Source organism: Mustela lutreola, chromosome 3 (assembly GCF_030435805.1).
Source record: "Mustela lutreola isolate mMusLut2 chromosome 3, mMusLut2.pri, whole genome shotgun sequence".
Classification (NCBI taxonomy): Eukaryota; Metazoa; Chordata; class Mammalia; order Carnivora; family Mustelidae; genus Mustela; species Mustela lutreola.
In genome coordinates this window covers 183361427-183380899 of record NC_081292.1, presented here as the reverse complement: position 1 = coordinate 183380899, position 19473 = coordinate 183361427, and the positions used below count along the sequence as shown (strand labels likewise).

Here is a 19473-nt window from a genome sequence, read left to right as displayed (position 1 = left end):
CAAGTGTGTAACCCTGGATGAATGACTGAGCCTCCCTAAGCCTCGGTTTGCTTCTACATAAAATGGGGGTTGTAAGGGGGGGCACCTGGATGGCTCAGTGGGTTAAGCATCTGCCTTCGGCTCAGGTCATGATCTCAGGGTCATGAGATTGGGACCCGCATTGGGCTGTGATCAGCAGGAAGCCTGCTTCTCCCTCTCCCTCTGTCCCTTCCCTGCTTGTATTCTCTCTCTCTTAAACAAATAGTAAAAAATTTATAAAATAAAATTTAAAAATAAAATAAAATAAAACAAGGGCAAGAATACCTACTGTGCCATGCAGCCGTGAAGACTAAGGAGCCCATGAGTGGCTCAGAGCCTGGCACACAGCACGTGCTCAACAGGTGGCAGAAGCCAGGTTGGGGGAAAGGATCATCATTCACAGTAAGGTCACCATTATTACTCTCCTCCTCATCATCCTCGTGGGCACCCACATCCTCATCACGGAATCCACACCCAGCACACTTACTCTGAGGACACCTCCAACTCCCACTGTACAGACAAGGAGACTGAGCCCCAGAAATCAGTGATCTGCTCAAGGTCATATACCCAAAAGACAGAGGTGGAGACAGATACCTGAACCGGCAGACGACCCGTCACAGTCGAGGCAGGGGCGGCAGGAGGGGCTCACCTGGCATGGAGTACTTGGAGAAGTCGGGCAGCGTGTGGGAGAAAGAGACAGTACTGCCCCCGCTGGGACTGGACATGCCGCTGGCCACAGGTGAGGAGGACACCTTCCCGTTGACGGTGGCATAGTTGGGGAGGCTGCCCGCACGGTCTCCCACAGACATCCTCCGCTTCTCCGGCAAGGCTGGTGTGGGGCTCCCTTGACGGAAGGCTGCTGAATCCGGCGACGGGGAGGTGGCAGGGCTGCTCAGGCCCGGATAGTAGGCAGGGGACACGGGGAAGGAGGGTGTGGAGGGCGCCTGGTAGCCAGAGGCACTGCTCTGCCGGGACAGTGTGGGTCTTGGGTCCTCGGGAGTGGAGTGACCACCATAGGCGACGTGCCGGTCCAGGCTAGGGCTGCCGGGAACCACAGATCCAGACCCTCCCATGTGCCGGCCCATGCTGGGGCTTCCCGGGCTGGCTATCATGTTGCCATGGAGACCAGGAGCCAGGCTGCTTTGGTGGGCCCCGGGGTGCCGGCCCAGACTGGGGCTTCCCGGAGTTGTGGCCACACCACCATGGAGGCCAGGAACCTGCTGGGCCCCAGGATGCCGGCCCAGGCTGGGGCTTCCCGGAGTGGTTGCTGCACTACCCTGGGGGCTGGAGACGGTGCTGCCATGCAAACCAGTTCCTGCTGGACCCATCACCTGGCGGTGGCTCAGACTGGGGCTACCAGGGGCAGCCAGGCTGGGGTTGATGGCCCGGCGGCCAAAGCCAGGACTGGGGGGGGTGTTGGTGCCCACTGTCCTGTGGCTTGCTTGAGGGCTCCCAGGCACCGTGTGGACGCCGGCCACAGTGAACTGAGACCGCGCCTGGCCTTCCGGGGAGCCAAACTGCTGAAGGGAGTAGTCGGGGCCGCCGTAGCTGCTGCCCGCAGGCGGGAGAGGAGAAGAGCTCTGGTAGTTTCTCTGAGCCGAAGGGCTGGGCTGGCCCAGGCTGCCGGGACGAAAGCCTGAATCCAGCAGAGTCTGGGTGGGTGTCCGGGGGCCCTGGTCACTGCTTTCCCCGGACGGGAAACTCCCCACCGAAGTGCTAGAGAGAGAGGAGGCCGAGTGAGATGTCAAGGTGAAAGACAAGCTCTCCGTGAGCACGCAGCCCACCCTCCCACCACCAGCAACAATAAGAGTTCCACTGGCATGTGTGCCAAAACATCATGACTTTTGCACATCACCCCATGGAAGCAGCAGCAGAAGAGACGGAGGCTCAGAGAGGTGAAGCACTGAGCTCATGATCACACAGTAAAAAACCAGGCTTCCGGCTCAACTGCATCTGATTTCAAAGCCCGTGTTTCCCCCACTGCTCCTGTTGGCTCCTAAATAGCAAGTCAAAATGAGGGGGTCTCCCTAGGGACACTGAAGATAGCTCTCTTCATGTCACCTCCAATAGCACCAAAACTGAACACCAGGGAGGGGTCGACCCATCTCGCTCCTGTTCCTGCTGGGAGCATCCCCACCTGGACTCACTTTTCCCAGAAAACTATGATCGTCTTTGGACACAGAGAGCGCTGGAATCGGGCTTTCATTCCTGGTTAGCTCCAAAAGGCAAAGACAACAAGTCTCCCAGAAGGAGATTTCAGCTTATTGTAAGGTCTGCTTTCCAGCTGTTGGATCTGGCCCCTAATTCAACAAGCTGCCTTGCATGGTAATGAGACTCCTATGGTTAGCAGTATTTAAGCAGAAGCTGACCTGCTTCTTGACCTGAATGTTGTGGGGGGGGGGGGGGTCTTCTCTATTGGGAGGTTAGATTAGATGAGCTCAAAGGTTGCTCCCCATTCTAAGATTTCAATAAAATTCATTTCAGAGGGGGCTGGCCCTGGGGGAATGGCCACAATCATAGATTCTCCTCTGAAGTTTTGTGCAACTATCTGTACAGCAGGGCAATGCAGCGGCCACCAGCTGGGAAACCTAGGTTCTGAAAAACCTGGTTAACTTTTCTCACATGGCAAAAAAGGGGGCTGAGTTAGATAACCCTGATTCCTTCCAGACCCAAATTCCTACCCCTTGATGATATGGTAGGAGAGGCAAAGGTTGACAGGGACCCTGTCTGAGCTGTGGCTGCAGGGTGGTAGCAGGCGAGGTCTGCAGCAGGAGCCCCTGGACAGGGGCCAGGGGTGGGGGGGCAGTCCTTACACAAGACGATGGGTCGAAGTCTGGAGCTACAGACTGGAAGGAGTCTTGAGGCCAGGATGGATAAGCTCAGGTCCCCGGGGGGGACCTGGGGTGGTGGGTCAGGCAAGAGCCAAGGGCAAGAAGCAGGTCACGGGCCAGGCCAAGAAAAAGTCTACCTCGAATCCCAGAAGGAGCTAGAGTGGAATGCCATTCCTGGGACGGAATAACACGGACTCTGAGGAACGGAAGGATGTGTCAAGCTGAGAGGGGCGGGGTAAGAGCCAGTGACATGGAGTTCTGGAAGACTAACCCCACGGCAGAACCGCCAGCTTCCTGAGCCCTGAAAAGAGCCAACTCTACAGCAGGAGGAATCTGAGTGAGAACCAGTGAAGACATCCTAATATCAGGGCGCCCTGAACAGGAGCCATGGTGGCTGGCCAGGTTAGGAAAATCCCCTTAAAGGAAGAATTCACCTTCTGCCCAGAAGCAGACTTGCCAAAGAAATGGAGCCGTCTGCCCTGGGCAGAGGTTGGAGAGGGGGCGAGATGGACCAGGGTGCTTGCTCGGCTTGAGGTTCTCAATTCTCAGAACACAGGAGAACACAGCCTCTGCACCCCCCGGGCCACTCCCACCCTAACCTGGAGGGGCACGCTGCACCGGGCCAAGGGAGGGCGTAGGGCACACAGCAAACTCAGCACTGGGCCTGGCCTGTGATAACAGGAGGGGATGGCTGGAGAGTTTCTGGGCCCCATGGAAGGCCAAGGCAGGAAAGGGGGTGGACACGCAGAGGGATGCCTAGCAGTCTCCCCTCCTGGAGGAGAGCTCTGGTCGGGGCAGGCGAGCCCAGTCAGCAGCCCCAGGCCTGGCACCCTATGGCAGGGCTGATCTTGAGCTCCCTCTCCCATGTCAGATCCCGTTCTCCCTGTCACAAAGCCTCCAGCCCCCTCCCCCTGCAGTCCACACATGGGGGCCTCCCTCTTCACAGCCCTTCCCGGCCTGATTCCAGGCTCTCCTCTCTGTCTGACCCACTGAGAATGCCAGCTGTCCAGCCACCTTCCCACCTGCAAGTGCATGCCCTCAGCCCCACGCATCAATACATCCACACCCCAGCCCTCTGCCCTGGCTGCGCTGTTCCTTCTAGAATGCCCGTTCCCTCCTCCTCCTCCACCTTTCCACAACTGCTCATCCTTCTGGCCTCACCACCAATACCTCCAGCCCCCCAGAAACCCTCTCTGCATCCCTAGCCAGAAATAGCGGCCCCTCGCTGGGAGCTCCAAACCCTTATATGTCTGCTCTGGGCACATCTATCACCCTGGGACAGGCAGGCACAGAGACGCAGGCCCAGGCGAGAGGAGAGACGGGGGCTCTAGAACCAGACGCCTTTGGTCCGAATCCTATTTCTGCTACTGTGTAGCTGCAGGACCTTGAGCAAGCTAGGTGGCTTCCCTATTGCCTCAGTTTCCTCTTCTAAAAAATGGGATCATAAGAGTACTTACTGCTCAGGATTGCTGAGAGGACTAAATAAAATAACCAGATAAAGCATTTAGCAAAGTGCCTGGCACACCAGAAGCACTTGCTACAGAGTGATTGCTGTTGGCTAGGTTTTGAACTTGTGGGAAGGACTGGTTCCCCACGATGGCCCTCACTCCTTCCAGCACAGTTCCGGACAGTGGGATCAGATTCAGTCTGGGAATTATAGTTCATCCACGCTCATGCTCCCCGGGGGCTTTGGCACCCAAGGTGCTCTCTTGATGCACCCCTGCTTCCAAGGTACAGCTATCTGGATATGATTTCTGCCCAACCATGCTCTAGGCAGATCCAGGCCTGGGTCCTCCTCCCTGCTTACCTGTCAGCGCTGAGGATGGGGCTGCTGGTGGAGAGGGGGCTGGGGGAGACAAAGGAGCCTCCCAGGGTCCCGTTCCTCAGGGGCGTCTCATGGCCATAGGCCTGGGCAGCTGGGGCGCTAAAGCTCTTGGGCTCGGGGTCCTGAGCTCGGGGTCCAGCCACTGCTGTCCTCACCACCGACTCCACATAGCTCCGGGGCTCTGGAAGGGGGCAGAAGAGAGACTGAGATCCACGGGGGCAGAGTGCAGACCCCTCCCAACCTGCCAGGGAATTCTCCAGCCTGTGGGGACAGCCCCCAAAAAGACAGCCAAGCATGCAAAGGGCACTTCTGGGGTTCTATCAGCCGGCCCATGCCTACCCAACTTCTCGGTATCGTGGAGACGCTGTAAGAGCCCCCACAGAACCCCACAGAAGCTTCCCAGAAATGGACTCCAACTTTGCCTCTGAACACAGTTATCATGGAATCTTCCCTCCTATAGTTAAGCGCCCCTTTAGCTGCTTCCTCCCTCCTAGGTGCCCCCTGGCATGGCTGGAGTCTGCTCCGGCCCAGCCTTGCCCATGTTCAGAACAGTGCCAGGCTTCCCGTGGGCTCCACCCACGCCCAGAATCCAGAAACAGGCTTGCTGGCCTAGCAACAGGCCTATGCCGGGGAGACACGCCCAGTCCCTTCCACGCCAAGACACACCCACCCACCGTGCCTGACACACTTAGCATTCCTCTAGAGACTGACATCATTATCCCTGCCTGGTGTTTAGAAGAGCCTAAGATCTGGGGAGTTGGGGGACAGGGGCCAGAATGGGCATTCTACAGGTGAGGACACGGAGGCCTGGGGCATGTGACATCTGGAGGCAGACCGGGAGATCTGATTCACAGCCGGGATCTGCCTGACCCTCCTCCCAGATCTGTGGAGCCAGGCCTGAAAGGCACTCAGGGTGACACAGTGAGAAGCAGCAGGACACTCCTGGCTTCTCCTGGGACATGATCAGGGATAGAAGATGTTCCCATCACCTCCAAATCCGGCCCTGCCCTGTCTCTCCCAAGTAGGACGTGATCGGAGCACAGCTCATGCACTGACCCCAATCAGGGCATCTGCTGAAACCAGCCCGAGAAAGAGAAGAAGCAGAGGGTTTGTGCTGCCCTGGGCAGGGCACGTGGGGGCAGGGAGAGACGTCAGCAAAGGGACAAACAAGCATGGCGTGAGGCAGAGCCAGCCAGCTCCGTGCCCGAAACTGGTGTCCATATAGGCGGAACTCAGCCTCGCAAGAGGCCTCCTCCAAAGTCTCCTCAACCATCCGGGGGCCACCCACCCCCCTCCCAGGAGCCTCAGACCGCTTTCCCTCCAAAGGCCTGGATTCTGTGCTGCCTGCATCTGAGGGTTGGAGCCTGGAGGCACTGCAGAGACCCTCTGGCCAGGTGCAGGCACACATTTTGTTTTGTAAAAGATTCCACAGTAAATATTTCAGGCCATTTAGAAAACGGTCACTGGAGCAGCTAGCTAGTCAAGTCTGCTTTTTCAGCAATCACTCGTAAACAAAAAAGCGGGGCCGTGTTACAATAAAACTTTCTTTACAAAAACAGGCAGGAAAAAAAAAAAGGCAGGAGGCCAGAGTTGGCCACAGTTGGCTAACCCCTGACCTCACCCCTCTTCTCGGCCCAGAGAGGTAGAGAGATCTGCCTCAGAACACACAGCAAATCAGTGGCCACCGTCTCCTGACCCTCAACGCCGGCTCCTGGTGGCCTAGAAAGGGCCCCAGCATCCTGGGGATGCCGAGAACTGGCAGCCACCCAGTCTGCCAGCATGTCGGCCTCGACTATTAATAATGATAAAAATAGCAAACAATTACACGAGGAAAGTAGGAGAACGTCAGTAATTGGAGAATGTAAGCAGCTCACCCCATCACACAGCACCAAGGGGCAGAGTTGGCCCAGGAAAGCAGGCAATCTGGCCCAGAGCCTGCCCCCTCACCCACAGCACATACGCCAGCCAGCTAAACATTAGGGAGCCAGATTCGTCTTGGGGGACCAGCTGCATCCTTGCCATGCAACAAGGACCCCATAGAAACATTAGTGGAGACACGATGCCAGGGCCGACTGTCCCCTCCCACACCTCACCCTTCTGGGTCACTTCCTGAATACTCCTCCTACCCTTCCAGGCTCCAGGCTTCACCCCCGTGCCTGCAACACTTGCCACCCCACTCCCACAGGGAGATAGTAAGGGCTCCATCTGCTCCCCGGCCACCCCAGGCCAATTGCTGATCTCTATTCGCTGTGCCCCACACACCCCCGGGGCACACAGCGAGCCCCCGATAGGCGTCTACCCTACAAGCTAGCAGATGCCTGACTTTCACCCTCCAGCTCCCCCCACCCCCATGCAGAGATGCATCAGAACTAGGACCCAAGAGGCACATGTTCACTTTTCTCATCCCCTGGAATTCGTGCTGACCCCAGAAGTTCAAGCTACAGCCCCCGTGAGTGATTCCTGAAGTCTGTGTCCTTCTACCTGTTGATGGCCCCCCTTCCACTGGCCAGCCCGTTCTGCGCCCCTGGAGGCCGCTACTGACCGCATCACCCAGACCCTCAGGTCCCAGGGTCCCAGAAGGCTTTGGCCTTCAGCCTGTGAAAGAGACTGGCAGGAGATGGGAGACAGAGTAAGGAGCAAAGGTCAAGGTGCCAGCGCCTGCCTCCCTCTACCCAAGACCACAGCTCCGGTCAGGGTTCCTCTCCGCCAGCTCTCTGCTTTCCCTGAGGTCTGGTGTGGGAATGGCTCCCTCTTCCTGCTCGAGATCACCCGGGGGTGTTCACCATCCATCACTGCTTTACCCAGACCTTTTAAATAGTCCATGAACCTCTCTGTTGTCCCATAGAATGAGCCATCCATTTCCTACCACGACCTGGGCCCATACACTGGGTAAACAATACACATTAGCCTATACCCCACCTGTAAAAACAAACAAACAACAACAACAAAAAAATACTACATATATCCCTTCCACCAGCAGAAAAACAGATAAAACAGACCTCACCACCCTGTCGCCTCGTCAGAACAGAGCCACAGCAGGGACCCGTGGACACTGATTCCAATCCCACCTGCTCGCCAGTACCCAAGGCTATGTCTCCACTCACCGCTCCTGGCCTGAACGTGACAGCCTGAGCTCCAGGCCGGGGGCCTGCACATAGTTGGCACAGGGTGGCGGTGGGATGGCGGATCAGAAATTCTGGGCTGTCAGGAAGCCCAGCGTGGTCACATTCGTGAGGCATCCGTGTCATCGTCCCTTCCCTACGGCCACCGGATTGTAAACCACAGAAGCCAGACGAGAGTTCTGCCTGAACTCAGGGAACAGGATCGCTTCCCCAGGGAGAAGCAGCATCTGCCTTCCTTCCACAAGGCAGGAAACAGTCCTCAGGCTCAGAGGCCAACCAGCCCCAGGGCTCCACTCCCAGGCTTGCAGGATTTCAGCGACCCAGCCCACCCGGCCCTGTCCTCACCTGTTCCCCACCCTTCCCCGGTCCTGACACACCACCATCCTCGTCTCTGCTCGGCTAGTCCGCTACCATCTGTCACCCCTTCCTGGCCTGCCAGGCCCACCCGGGGGACAGAAAGGAACCAAGTCCTCTGTTTCTCATGAGCCCAGAGCAGGACGGACCTTCGGGAAGTTACTTCCTTTCTGGAGTCCATCTCCAGAACTGTTCAAGACCAATCTTTAGGGCCAAAAACAGTTTCCCCAGTTTCAGACTCAGTTATATTGAAAACACCTCCTTTTTCTGCTTATTCTTTGGCTTTTTCTCTCTTCCCAACCACAGGATCCCCCTTCTTTCAACTCCTGGAGGGGGTGACCCGAGCCAGGCTGCTGAAACTTGCTGGGACTCAGTTTCCTCATCTGTACAAGGGGAATGAGACTACTCACCTGCGCAGCCAGGATCAAGTAACAGGGATGGGGAAGCTCCCTCTCGTTCTTTCCTGCTTCACCCCACACCAGCATTTCTAAGCAGCCCTCCCGGCGCCTGCCTCTGTCCTGGCCACACTCGCTCCTGTGTCCCTCCACCCTTCTCTCCCACCCCCTCCTGCTACTTTCCTCCTCTCGGCCAGTCCTGGGGCAGCTGCACCCAAAGGAGATGGGAAGAGTAGGAGAGGTAGGGCCTAAGGGTGCTTCACATGGAACATTCCAGAACTCAGACTTACTCTAAGTGGCTGTTGGCTGCTGAGAGCAGAAGGAAGCAGAAGAGTGACTTGGCCCCACCAGGCCCAGGGCGCGGTCAGCTCTTCACCCCTACCCCGAGGTGCATTTCCTGCCACTGCACACCCACCCCCAAGGATCTAGTCACCTGGTCATCCGTACAGAATCTAACCAAAAGAAGCTTCCACACCTTCTTTCCCTGTTTCATCTGGGAAGATATTCTTGATGCTGACCTCATGTCTTTACTGCTGCAGGCTTTCTTCCTCTCCTTCCTTCATGGAGGAGAGTGCCCAGTCCCCAGGCCCACTGTTTAGAGGTTGTGCCCAGCACAGTCACATGGAAAAGGGGGCAGCCTCCACAGATCTGGCATTCGCTCTCAGCCGTGCCCCTGACTGACCGTGTTAGGCCTTAGACAAGACATTTAACAGCCCTAAACATCATCTCCTCATTGGTAAAATGGGGTTCCTACCACTTTCTTTTGGATGCATCTGTGATTGCTAAACAAGATGATGTGACGATGGTCCTACATGGTCCTACTCCTGCCTGCTGAACCTCATCCGGACCACATTCCCCCTTGCTCCATCCGCTAGCTCCCTCTTACTCTCAGCCTCACTGATTATATTATTCCTGGGGGGAAAAATGCAATCCTCTCCAACCCCAGGGCCTTCGTACATGCTTTTCCTCCAAATGGAATGCTCTTCTCACCTGCCAGTTTCACCAAGTTAAAGTCACTCACCCTCACATCTTACTTCTTCAGCCAAAGTCAGGTTCTTGGCTAGAAAGTCTCCTAAACTATATCCCTTCCCTTTGGAGCACTCTCTCAATATGTAATTCCAAGTAATTTAATTCTGGCTTCTGCTCCTGCCTATGCTCCATGAGATGAGGAATCACAGTCCTGCTTATCACTACATTCCTGGAGCCAGGCCCAGGGCACAGGTAGGCACATAAAATACTGAATAAATGAATCAGTGAATGAGACAATGAATGCATGACAAACATTAAGTACAGTGCCTTGACCAGAGCAGATTCCCTTAAAGTCTGCTCTTCCTCTGGCTAGGTAATCCTGCCTCTGATCATTTTTCCTCACAGGCATCTTTTTCTGAATTTCTCATCAAAGTCTCAGCAGGGAAATCAAGCCACACTTCAGAGGGTCAGCAAAGAATGTGCTTTAGTCTGACCCGGGAGGTGGTACATGAGTCAGGAAAAATGGAACAGGCTGCCCACAGCCTTGCTGCCTGCCCCTCTCCTGCCCCACCCCCCAGGCCGCAACAGCAATTCCAACCCCACGCTGGAATCCCAGGGCACGGTGCCTGGAAGCAGGAGGAGGGCCTTGAAATAGCCCCTGGATGAGGAGGAGACAGAGAAGAGTAGGTCCAGTCTGGGTCCTGCTGTCTCCTCACTGTGGCCTGGGGCAGAAGCCCCAGACTCCCAACCCCACAACACAGGCCTCAGCCCCCCATCCGTGAAAATGATGGGTGTAGCTGAGGAGATCTGCAAGAACCTTCCCCTCTAAACTCTGTGGCTCCAGGACACAGGGAAGAGGGCCGGAGGCCTCGGGGCCCTGAAGGCTGAGAGGCATCTGTGAGGCAAAATGGGCAGGTCTCAGTTCATAACTGCTAATACTCACTTCTCTGAAGCATCGTCCCCAAGGGGAAAACACAGCATCCAGGGCCTGTCAGCTCCTGGGATAATCTCCCCTCAGACCCTCCCACTAAGAGTGTTTGTGGGAAAAGAAAGAAAGAGAGAGAGAGAGAAAGGCTGATAGAACCTTTAAGGAAACCAGGCTGCAGAGAACCAGGACCCAGGTGGGAGGTCAAAACATCTAACACGTCAGAGCTGGAAGGGACCTCAGCCTCCCCGCCCCGATCCAAGGCCCCCTGGTGAAGGAGAGGAGGACACAGATGCCCAGAGCCACACACAGAAGGCCTAGGCTGGCACCCTCTTCATTTCACCTCATGCTCTGACTTGTCATTTGAATTCTGTCCCTAATAAGTTAAAGGCCTCCAACCCAATCAAGTCCCCTCTCTGCTTACGTCCCATTCCCTGCTTCACGTACAACACAGAATTCATCTAAATCGAGGGTTAAGCTGAGCCACAAGCATGCGAACTCCAGGAAACTATCAAAATTATGTGCATGGGTGTCCCGACTCACTCATGTGGGAGTGGACCCATCGCTGTTCTGAGAACCCCAGAGGCATCCAAGCTCCCAGAAGGACAGACTTCCTACCATCTGTGTTGATAAGCCCCAAGCACGGGCTTCAAGAAGCCTACTCTCGGCTAAGACTGCTGAGAAGGCCTGCTTTGAGTGACACATATGGAGTGCCCCCAGGCAGCAGAAGAACGTGCATCCCTTTGCCCATTGAGGGGGCTGGCAGCACCCCCAGGCAAGCTAGCGGGGGTGCGGCTGAGGTGGGGGTCAACACCAGATGGCACCGCCCTGGTGCCTGGAGCTGGCTATGCCTGAACCCCAGCCCAGCTTGCCTGTCAGAACTCAGGCAACATCCAGGGTGAGTGACAGCTCATCAAGGGGTGGGGGTGGGGGGGACAATAGGCTATGTGCCCAGTCATCTGAGACCTGTCAGGAAAGAGAGCTACCCCCGAGCCAGCCCGGGCAAGCTACTCAAGAACGGCCATTCCCAGACCCAGAGAGCAGGAAGCGGCCACACAGCAAAGCCACACTTACCTTTGGGAAGCTCGGTCACCACCTTCCCCTCATCCTCCTCTGAGGGAAGATGAGAGGAGAGGTAGGAGGAAGGAGAGGCAGGAAAGAGAGGCAGGTGAGGAGGAGAGGAAAAGCAGAAAGGAGAGAGAGAGATCGATTAACAGAGATTATTTCCTGAAAGACAATCCGCTGAGAAAAAAGAGGCAGGAAAGCAGGGGTGAGACCGGGGCAGAGGAGCCCAGGGTAAGAGGTGAGGTCCACCCTGACACGGCCCTGCGGGCTCAGGACACATAGCTCAGGACACATACGGCCCCCACTCCCAGCCCGTATGCCTGGGGCTTGCATCTCAAGCAGAAGTGTGCTGGCTGGTGAGAGGAAGTCCCAGGCCCCTTGTGCTCCCCGGTGACTCAGTGTCTGCGGCCATGCAGACACCTCCCAAGGGGGAGGCTGTGCCGGCCGTGTGTCCATGTGGGTCACACATGCGTGTCATTGCCCTCCTACCTGGCTGGATCAGTCTTCTGGCGACTAAGGAAGAAAAGCAACGTTGGCCCCAAGAGCCCCAGCCCAGCCCTAAAACCAGAGACGACCTTCTGGTCTCAGCCTGTTCAAAATGGCCACTCAGGGACCAGCGCCCTCTACTCTCCCCTTGCCCACAGGGAGGAGGGGAGCTGGGGGATGTGGTGAGGAAGTGGGAGGTGGGAACTGGGGTGTGTGTGTGTGTGTGTGTGTGTGTGTGTGTGTGTGTACGGGGGGATAGAGCCAGGCTTCTGGCAGGGAGCTAACCAACTCCAAGGAAACTGAGGCCAAGCGTCCAAATCCCCAAGTCAGAGCCCCTTTGGAGCGGCACTGACCCTACCTGTCCATGGGCATGAGGTTGCAGAGGGACCTATCCCCCTCAACCCCTGCAGAGAGCCCCCGTCCTCAGGACTGACCGCACTGTGGGCACAAAGCCAGGCTTTCTTGTTTCCAGAGGGTCCTGAGGACCCATCATCTCTGGGCATTTTTTGATGAGATCCCGAGGCTCGGCCCCAGACCACAGGGGTCCTCCAACCCCTACTCCTCCCTCTGGCCTCCCGACCGCCTCCCTTCCAGCTGGAGTCACTCACCACCTGTAGGGTGCAACAGGATGTCCGCTGGGTTGTGGGGTTTCAGGCCGAGAGCAGACAGGGGTGTCTTAGCCAGACCTGGAGGGGAGCGCACTGTGCCAAGAAGAAGAGAGGAGACACGGGGAGTGAGCCTGGTGATGAGGGAGGAGTGGGGAGAGGAAAAGGGGGGGCAGGAGCGGGGACCCCCTTGAGTGAGGACATGTCGGTGAGGGGTGGGCGGCAGGAAGGAGGGCAGAGGAGCCGGCCCCAGTCCCAGGGGTTCCTCCCTTGCTCCCACGGCCCTTTCCTATTTCCGTGTTTCTCCACAGCTCCACCGGTAGAGTGAAAAAGTCAGCAAATGCCCCTCAAGCCGGCCCTGGCCCTCGACCTTGAGCAAATAACTTTTATCCTGGGGCCACCAGGGGCATCACTGCGGTCCCCTTACATCGCCATAGCTCACAACATACACACGGCTTTCCTTGGCTATCTCTGACTTCCTCCGGATTATATTCTCTCTTCCCTCATCCTTTCGCTCCCCCAACACACATACAAGTCCTTCCACACTGTGCACTTGGGTGGGCTTAGAGAACAAAAGGAAATGGGAAAACAAGAAGGCACATCCTGTAAAGGACGGAGGGAGTAAGGGATCACGGGGGGAGCCATGCCAACCCTCAGACCCCTGGGCAGCCCTCGGCTGGAGGTCTTTGACCCCCAGCCGACCATGCCACTTGTAAACCCCAGGAAGAGAGAATTTCTCAGTGTGGGGCTCTCTGTACCCCCAAAACCTCGGTGTTCCTCTGGCAAGAGCACCAACTCCCTGCGCAAACCCCAGGGCCCTTCCAAGCTGCCTGGCTGGGCTAGAGGTGTCATGGAACACGCAAGGTCAGAAAGGGCCGTCAGCCTTGTCCCACCAGCCAAGGACGTGCTGAATGGCACTCCGAGCTGAATGGTAGGGTGGTTGGTATGCCCAGTCACACGATTTCTCGGGGGCAGCTGCCATGTCTCCTATCACGGCTGCTGGGAGCATGCAGAGGCCACCGGCCCTGAGGACAGGCAGCCACACAGGTTAGCCAGAGCCCAAGCCTGCCTGCCACACACTAATGGCCCCAACAAATGAGCTATAGCCCTCGGGTGCCTGGTCCCCACACGGCAGCCCCAGGACCCTCCTGGACCCCTCCTCCTTTCCCCAAAAGACAGAGAGACCCACTGGAAACAAAAAGCTACAGTCTCTCACTATAAGCAACATACATAGCTTCTCTGTGCACATGTGGGTGTATACACAGGTACACACAGAAATAGTGAGAAATCACAGGGCCCTGGATGGGGCAGACTGTGTCCGCACACCGTCCTCAGATGTCCAGTGGACATAACACAGCAGAGGGGACAAATGTGTACAAATGCAAACATCCCAGTAAAAAGGTAAGGCTAAGCTTGCATGTCTCTATCCCTCCCTCTCCTTACACACAAACACACACACACACACCACACAAAGATTCAATTTCTGCCCCCCTGCCCATTACTAAAAATGGCGTCTTGCAATAGACCTTATTAATGTTTGTCAAATGAATGAATAAATCTGAATGTAATTAACCATGGAGGAATGAGCCCAGCCTCAGAGACCACAGTCCCTTGAACACCCATGGAGCATCTCCAGCCCACAGGCCAGCATGTGTTGGTAAAGGAGGTGCTGCAGAGGCACAGGGCGACCACTGAGACAAGACAAAGAGGACGTGAGGCAGGGGGAGGTTTCTCTTGGTTCCACCTCCAGCTCCTCCAGCTCCCTAGTCGCTCGTGCCCCCGTCCCCTGGCATCGGGCTCTTCTGCTGAAACAGACGAGTGGGCGGCCCCGAAGCCAGGCAAGGTTTTTGCTTCCCGAGAGAGGAATTCCTTGCATTTCTCCGCCCCTGTCCTCTCTCCCAACCCTGTGCACTGATGAAACCTCTGACTTATTCTCCCCGCTAGGGCAGCAGGGCCGGCCAGGGCAGCGAGTGAAGAACGGGAACAGACACATATGACAAAACCTAAGCCTGACTCTACCCGGATGGCTTCCATCCCACATGGGGTGATGCCCAAGATCCTGGCTGACTGGACCAACAGTGAATCCGAGCATGCGGGAGGGTGGCGGGTTAAGACCACCCTCAGGAGGGAGAGCGATTCCAGGGAGTCACAAAAGGCCACGGAGTTGCCTCTTGGGTAGTCCACCCTGGGCGCACACTGTCTGAGATGGCAGGCAGGATGGTGACGGCTCTACAGCCAATCAGAATTGAGATCCGCTCCAGGTGTAACACATACCAGGTCTCAAACACTTGGTAGGAAACACGAATGCGATGTATCTCTTTATATTGATTCCATGTTGAAATTATAATATAATAGATCTTTCGAATTCCGTAAAACATCTTAAAAGTAATTTCACCAGCCTCTTTTCACATTAAAAAATTTTTTTAAAGATAGAGCACTGGGCGTTAGAGGCGACTGATGAATCATTGAACATGACATCTGAAATTAATGATGAGGTACGATGTGTTGGCTGATTGAATTTCAATAAAAATTTTTAAAAGTTTGTAAGATATCTCATTAATATTTTTATCTTGATCTATCTGTTGAAATGATAATGTTTTAGACGGTTGGGGTTAAACAAAAAAATATTACGGTTTACTTCTCCAGTTTTCTATGATGTTTTTCAATGCGGCCACTAGAAAATGCTCCATCGCAAATGTGACTTGGGCTGGATCTCCACTGGGCCACGCTACCCTGGGGAGGGTCATGGCTTCCACTCCCAGCTTTGGCTTCCTGCGTGCCCCAGACAGCAGCCCATACAAGCCCTCGGGAGAATATACATACTGCCAGCTCTGGTCTCCGTCCTCACCCTCCACCATCCCTGGTCTCTCCTTCCTTGGTTGCCCCAGGCCTGCCACGGGGACCCTGAGTCCTTCTCAGGCACGTTCCATCGCTGTCATTCCACGGCTACCCCACTTCCAACTTCTCCATCTCGTCTACCATAAGGTACACAACCCCAGCCCTGCACACATCCAGATCTTCTCTTTGGATGGAAAGGCCTCTGTCCATCAGGGCTTTGCCTCTCCCATGAGTCCATCACGGGCTAGAGACTGAATATTCCTGCCCGGACACTGAGGATAGATGATCTGGGGACTCCTTTCTTCCCCTGATGAAAACTTAGTAGGCTGCGTGAAATGGAAGAGGTGCCCGGATGTAGATAAAAATGGGGCTCAAGAGCCAGGAGATCAAGGGGTACAGAAGATCAGAGATACACAGCAGGTCACCGAGAGTCACTTTAATATGGGAGGGTGGAGTTTTGCACACAAGATGCAAAACCTCTCAATGATTAGGAAAATTCTAGACTTTGGGAGGCCAGAGACCCCGCAGAAGGTCAGTAGGATCCCGATGTGGGGGGTGGCTACTGCACCCCCACATGTGTGTGTGTGGACAGTGGAAGGAAGAGGTGTCAGACAGGGATGCTGAACTGAAACGAGCCATCTAGACCCAGAGCGACAGATCTCAGCCCTGCCCTCCGTCAGCATCTCCCCACAAACCCAAGGTGCTTACTCAGGCCGGGGCTGAGAGAGAGCCTTGTGGGGACGCAGGGAAGACAGGCTTAGTGAGGAGCTCTTACCCCCACTGGACGGTGGGCTGGTCGGGGAGGTTCCCTCCATCTCCTCAAAGGCCTCCTTGTAGCTGTGCAGATGGGGCTGCGGGAGAAGAAGAGGGGAGGTGGAAGAGGAGGCCCACTGGTGGCTGTGACTCTGAAGAGCACGGTTTACCAGGTAACAAGCCCACAAGCCCATGTCCCCTTGCCAGCCTTACCACCCACGCCTCCTCGAAGAACCACAATGTTTAAAGGGAGATCCTGGCCATTCATGGCCCACCCCCCAACCCCAACTCCTTTGTCACTGAGAGAACCAGAAGTTCTATTTGCAAAGCCATGATCCAGCACGGGTGGAAATCAGGAACACTTGCCTTGGAAATATTCCGCAACAGGGCCAAAGAGAATGGGGCTGGGGGTGGGGGACTCGGGTCCTGCCAGAAGGCAGCAGAGAAAAGATGTCCAAAAGCCATTTTTAGCCAGAATGACTCGCTAGCCTGGATTTTATGGGACATGGGTCACTCATATCAGAATCTTCCAGCATGGATGTTTAAAACGCCTATTCGTAGGCCCTGCCCTAGATCTAATATGCTGGGATCTCTGGAGGTGGACTTGGGAATTAACATTTTTCTCAAGCTCCCTGGTGGTCTTTGAAGTGTGAGAGCTACTGCCTCCCATGACAGACTGCCTCCCATGACAGACAGACATTTTGGCATTGAAATTAGATCTCCCAAGGAAACCCCACACCTAGAAAGAATTCAAAACCACTCTTGTCAGTCTATAGGGCCTGGCTGGGAGCTTAGAGACTGTGGTCATCTGTGTCGTACCCTTACCATCCTACTAAACAGCACTTTAGGAATCAAGGAGGGAACTTTGATCTCAATGTTAATCTAAAAAAGAGGGAGCATATAAGCTATTTAGGGAGGAAATGCCAGATTCCATGTGCCAGAGAAGAGACAGGGGTGAGGACTGAGTTTCCTGATAGGGCAGGGCCACACAGGTGACACTGTGACTCCTAGACCATTGAGGCGGGGTCCACTACTCTCTCTCTGGCCACAGGATGCAGCCCAAGGACTCACCTCTTTGGGTCGCCCTCCAGGATTGAGGGCGATGGTGAGAGCCAGCTCAGGGGAGACGCACTGGACAGGGGAACGAACCCCAGGGCTACGGGGGGACGCGGGTTCTGGAGACTGGTTCTCATACTGTCCATCGCTGGCTGCCCGCCTCCGGAGAGGGGCGGGAGGCTCTGCAGGCTGCTTCTCCCGAGCCTGCACCCCTGGGAGGAATGCGGGGCAGAGAGGGCAATGAGCATTGTAGACGAGAAAGGATCGATCAGGCCCAGTTCCCCAGAGGAGGAGGTGTGTCTCAGCCAGGGTCCACACTGGAGCTGGGCCTGTCTCACCTCCGGACTCCCCACTGCCTCCCTCTGCCCACACCCCAGGCTTCCTCTGCAGGGTGGGGGATCCACTGAGGTGGGGCTGGCCTTCCCCAGGATTCTCCGCCCTGCACAGGATTGGGGCCCAAAGCACAAAGGGCTGATACGAGAAACAGATGTCAATGCCTTTCAAACCCTGGAGGCCGAGGGCCAGGGCTTCCAGGCAAGTGAGGGAAGGTGGGGAGAGGAGAGACCGTCTCCAAGGTGACTGCATCAACCAACAAGCAACATCGGGCCCGCGGGGAAGAACTTGGGAGAGAGCAAATCATGCATCATCTCGCAGATGGCGCTCCCAAGAAGAAACAAAGAAATGACTAAGCCTTGTCATGAAGTCCCCAGCCCCAGCTGGACCCTAGAATATTGCTGGCCTTCTCTGGGGTTCCCCAGCCTTCCTCCCGTGCACCTCTGACAACCTTTACCAACCGCCTTTATGTTGGCCTCTCGTCTACATTACCCTCGTTGCGCCCCAAAGATGGTCCAGCTTCCCGCCCCGCCCCTTCCCTCCCCTTGGAGCATCAGGCCAAGGGCCTGAAGTCATGCGCTCCATCTGCCTTTCTGCATTCCCTTCCATTCCCCAGGCTGTTAGCCTCGCCCGCCTTCCTTCTTACTCTGTCTCCCCGCAGCTGGGCTGAGCCTCTCTGAGCTGGCTCCAGAATCCTAGAAAACGTACTCCCCATGGCCCAGAAGCCAAGATAGGCTTCTTGTCTTCGGGACTTTGTGTGAGGACATCCGCAGCTCTGCCTTCACCACACCCCCTGCAGGGGTAGGTTAAGCGAGGGGAAGTTCTGGGCTGCATCAGAAGGCACGTGGGACCCTGGCTGTGCCAGCCTTGTGGCCGACACATCGGGACGCCCTGTCCCGTGGCACTCTGTGCACACACACACACCTGCATGCACGCACACACACACCACTGGTGTCCCCAGGATGTGCCTGTGAGGCCCGCTCCAGACTGAATCACCTGCCCTCCATGGTGGGGTCTGCGTGTCCCCTGCTCCGGCTCCTGGCACAGCCGCTAAGGCTGCCATGAAAATCCCAGGCTGGGAAGCCTTCTGACCTGTCATGAACAGCAGGCTGCCGACGCCAGACTAGGGGAGGACACACACTCACTCACGCACACACATACGCACACACAGTCCCTCGGAGACACGCACTCATCCGATCACATAGCCGGGGGCCCCATCCGGATGGCAGCAGGACTGGTGTAGCGTCTATAAGGCAGACGGACCCAGGGGAGCATGGGGGGAGGTTTCAAGCCTCCTCTTGGGACTCTCTACAACTCAGGGCAGCCTGCCTGCTATCTCAACCAAGAGAAAAGAGCCATGGAAGGGACAGTGAACCAGATTCACAAACCGCTTGACTTAAAGCAAATAAGCCCTCCTCTTAAAATGCCCTGATTTTCCAAATAGAAAAATGGGAGGTCACCCAGTCCTAACAACGGTCTGTTAGGACCAGGATAGGACCATCAAGCCAGATTAAAGATGCAGCAGGCTCTCCCAGGGCTGGGCAGCTCCTGAGACCCCAGGCCGCAGCCACCCCAGGGTCCCAGCCATCAGAGAAGGGGCTGCCCTGAGCACCATGCCACGTTTGCAGGGGCTTCCTGCCTGCACCCCACTTTTCCCACCTCCGCCGAGTCCCTGCCTCCTGGGCAGCCTGGTCCAGAGCTGCCGCGTGTTTCATTCCTGGCAAAAACATTAGAAAGAAACAGACATAACCATTGATTTTCTAATAATAATTGTGACAAAGGAGGCCCATTTGGGAAAGGCTCTAGGGGTTTGGAGCTAAGTTCAGCTCCAAGGTTAAAAGAAATGCATTAGGGCTGGTTTCAGTTCCGGCTCACCCAGCCCAGCAGCCTCTTTCTGG

General features: G+C 56.0%; 1 protein-coding gene across 10 annotated transcripts in view; it reads right to left on the bottom strand.

Annotated features, from left to right (window-relative positions):
• The window catches only part of TNS1 (tensin 1), a 179698-nt gene that overhangs the window by 15316 nt on the left and 144909 nt on the right, over nt 1-19473 (bottom strand). For 5 of the 10 annotated variants that reach the window (XM_059168079.1, XM_059168081.1, XM_059168085.1 and 2 more), the window contains 7 exons: nt 17258-17454; nt 16209-16284; nt 12599-12691; nt 11994-12017; nt 11514-11552; nt 4657-4855; nt 668-1734 (listed from right to left, as the gene is read on the bottom strand). In XM_059168079.1, coding sequence (XP_059024062.1) covers nt 668-1734; nt 4657-4855; nt 11514-11552; nt 11994-12017; nt 12599-12691; nt 16209-16284; nt 17258-17454 — 1695 coding nt within the window. The remainder of the gene's footprint in view (nt 1-667; nt 1735-4656; nt 4856-11513; nt 11553-11993; nt 12018-12598; nt 12692-16208; nt 16285-17257; nt 17455-19473) is intronic. The other 5 variants (XM_059168078.1, XM_059168082.1, XM_059168080.1 and 2 more) reach the window with 3 other exon arrangements.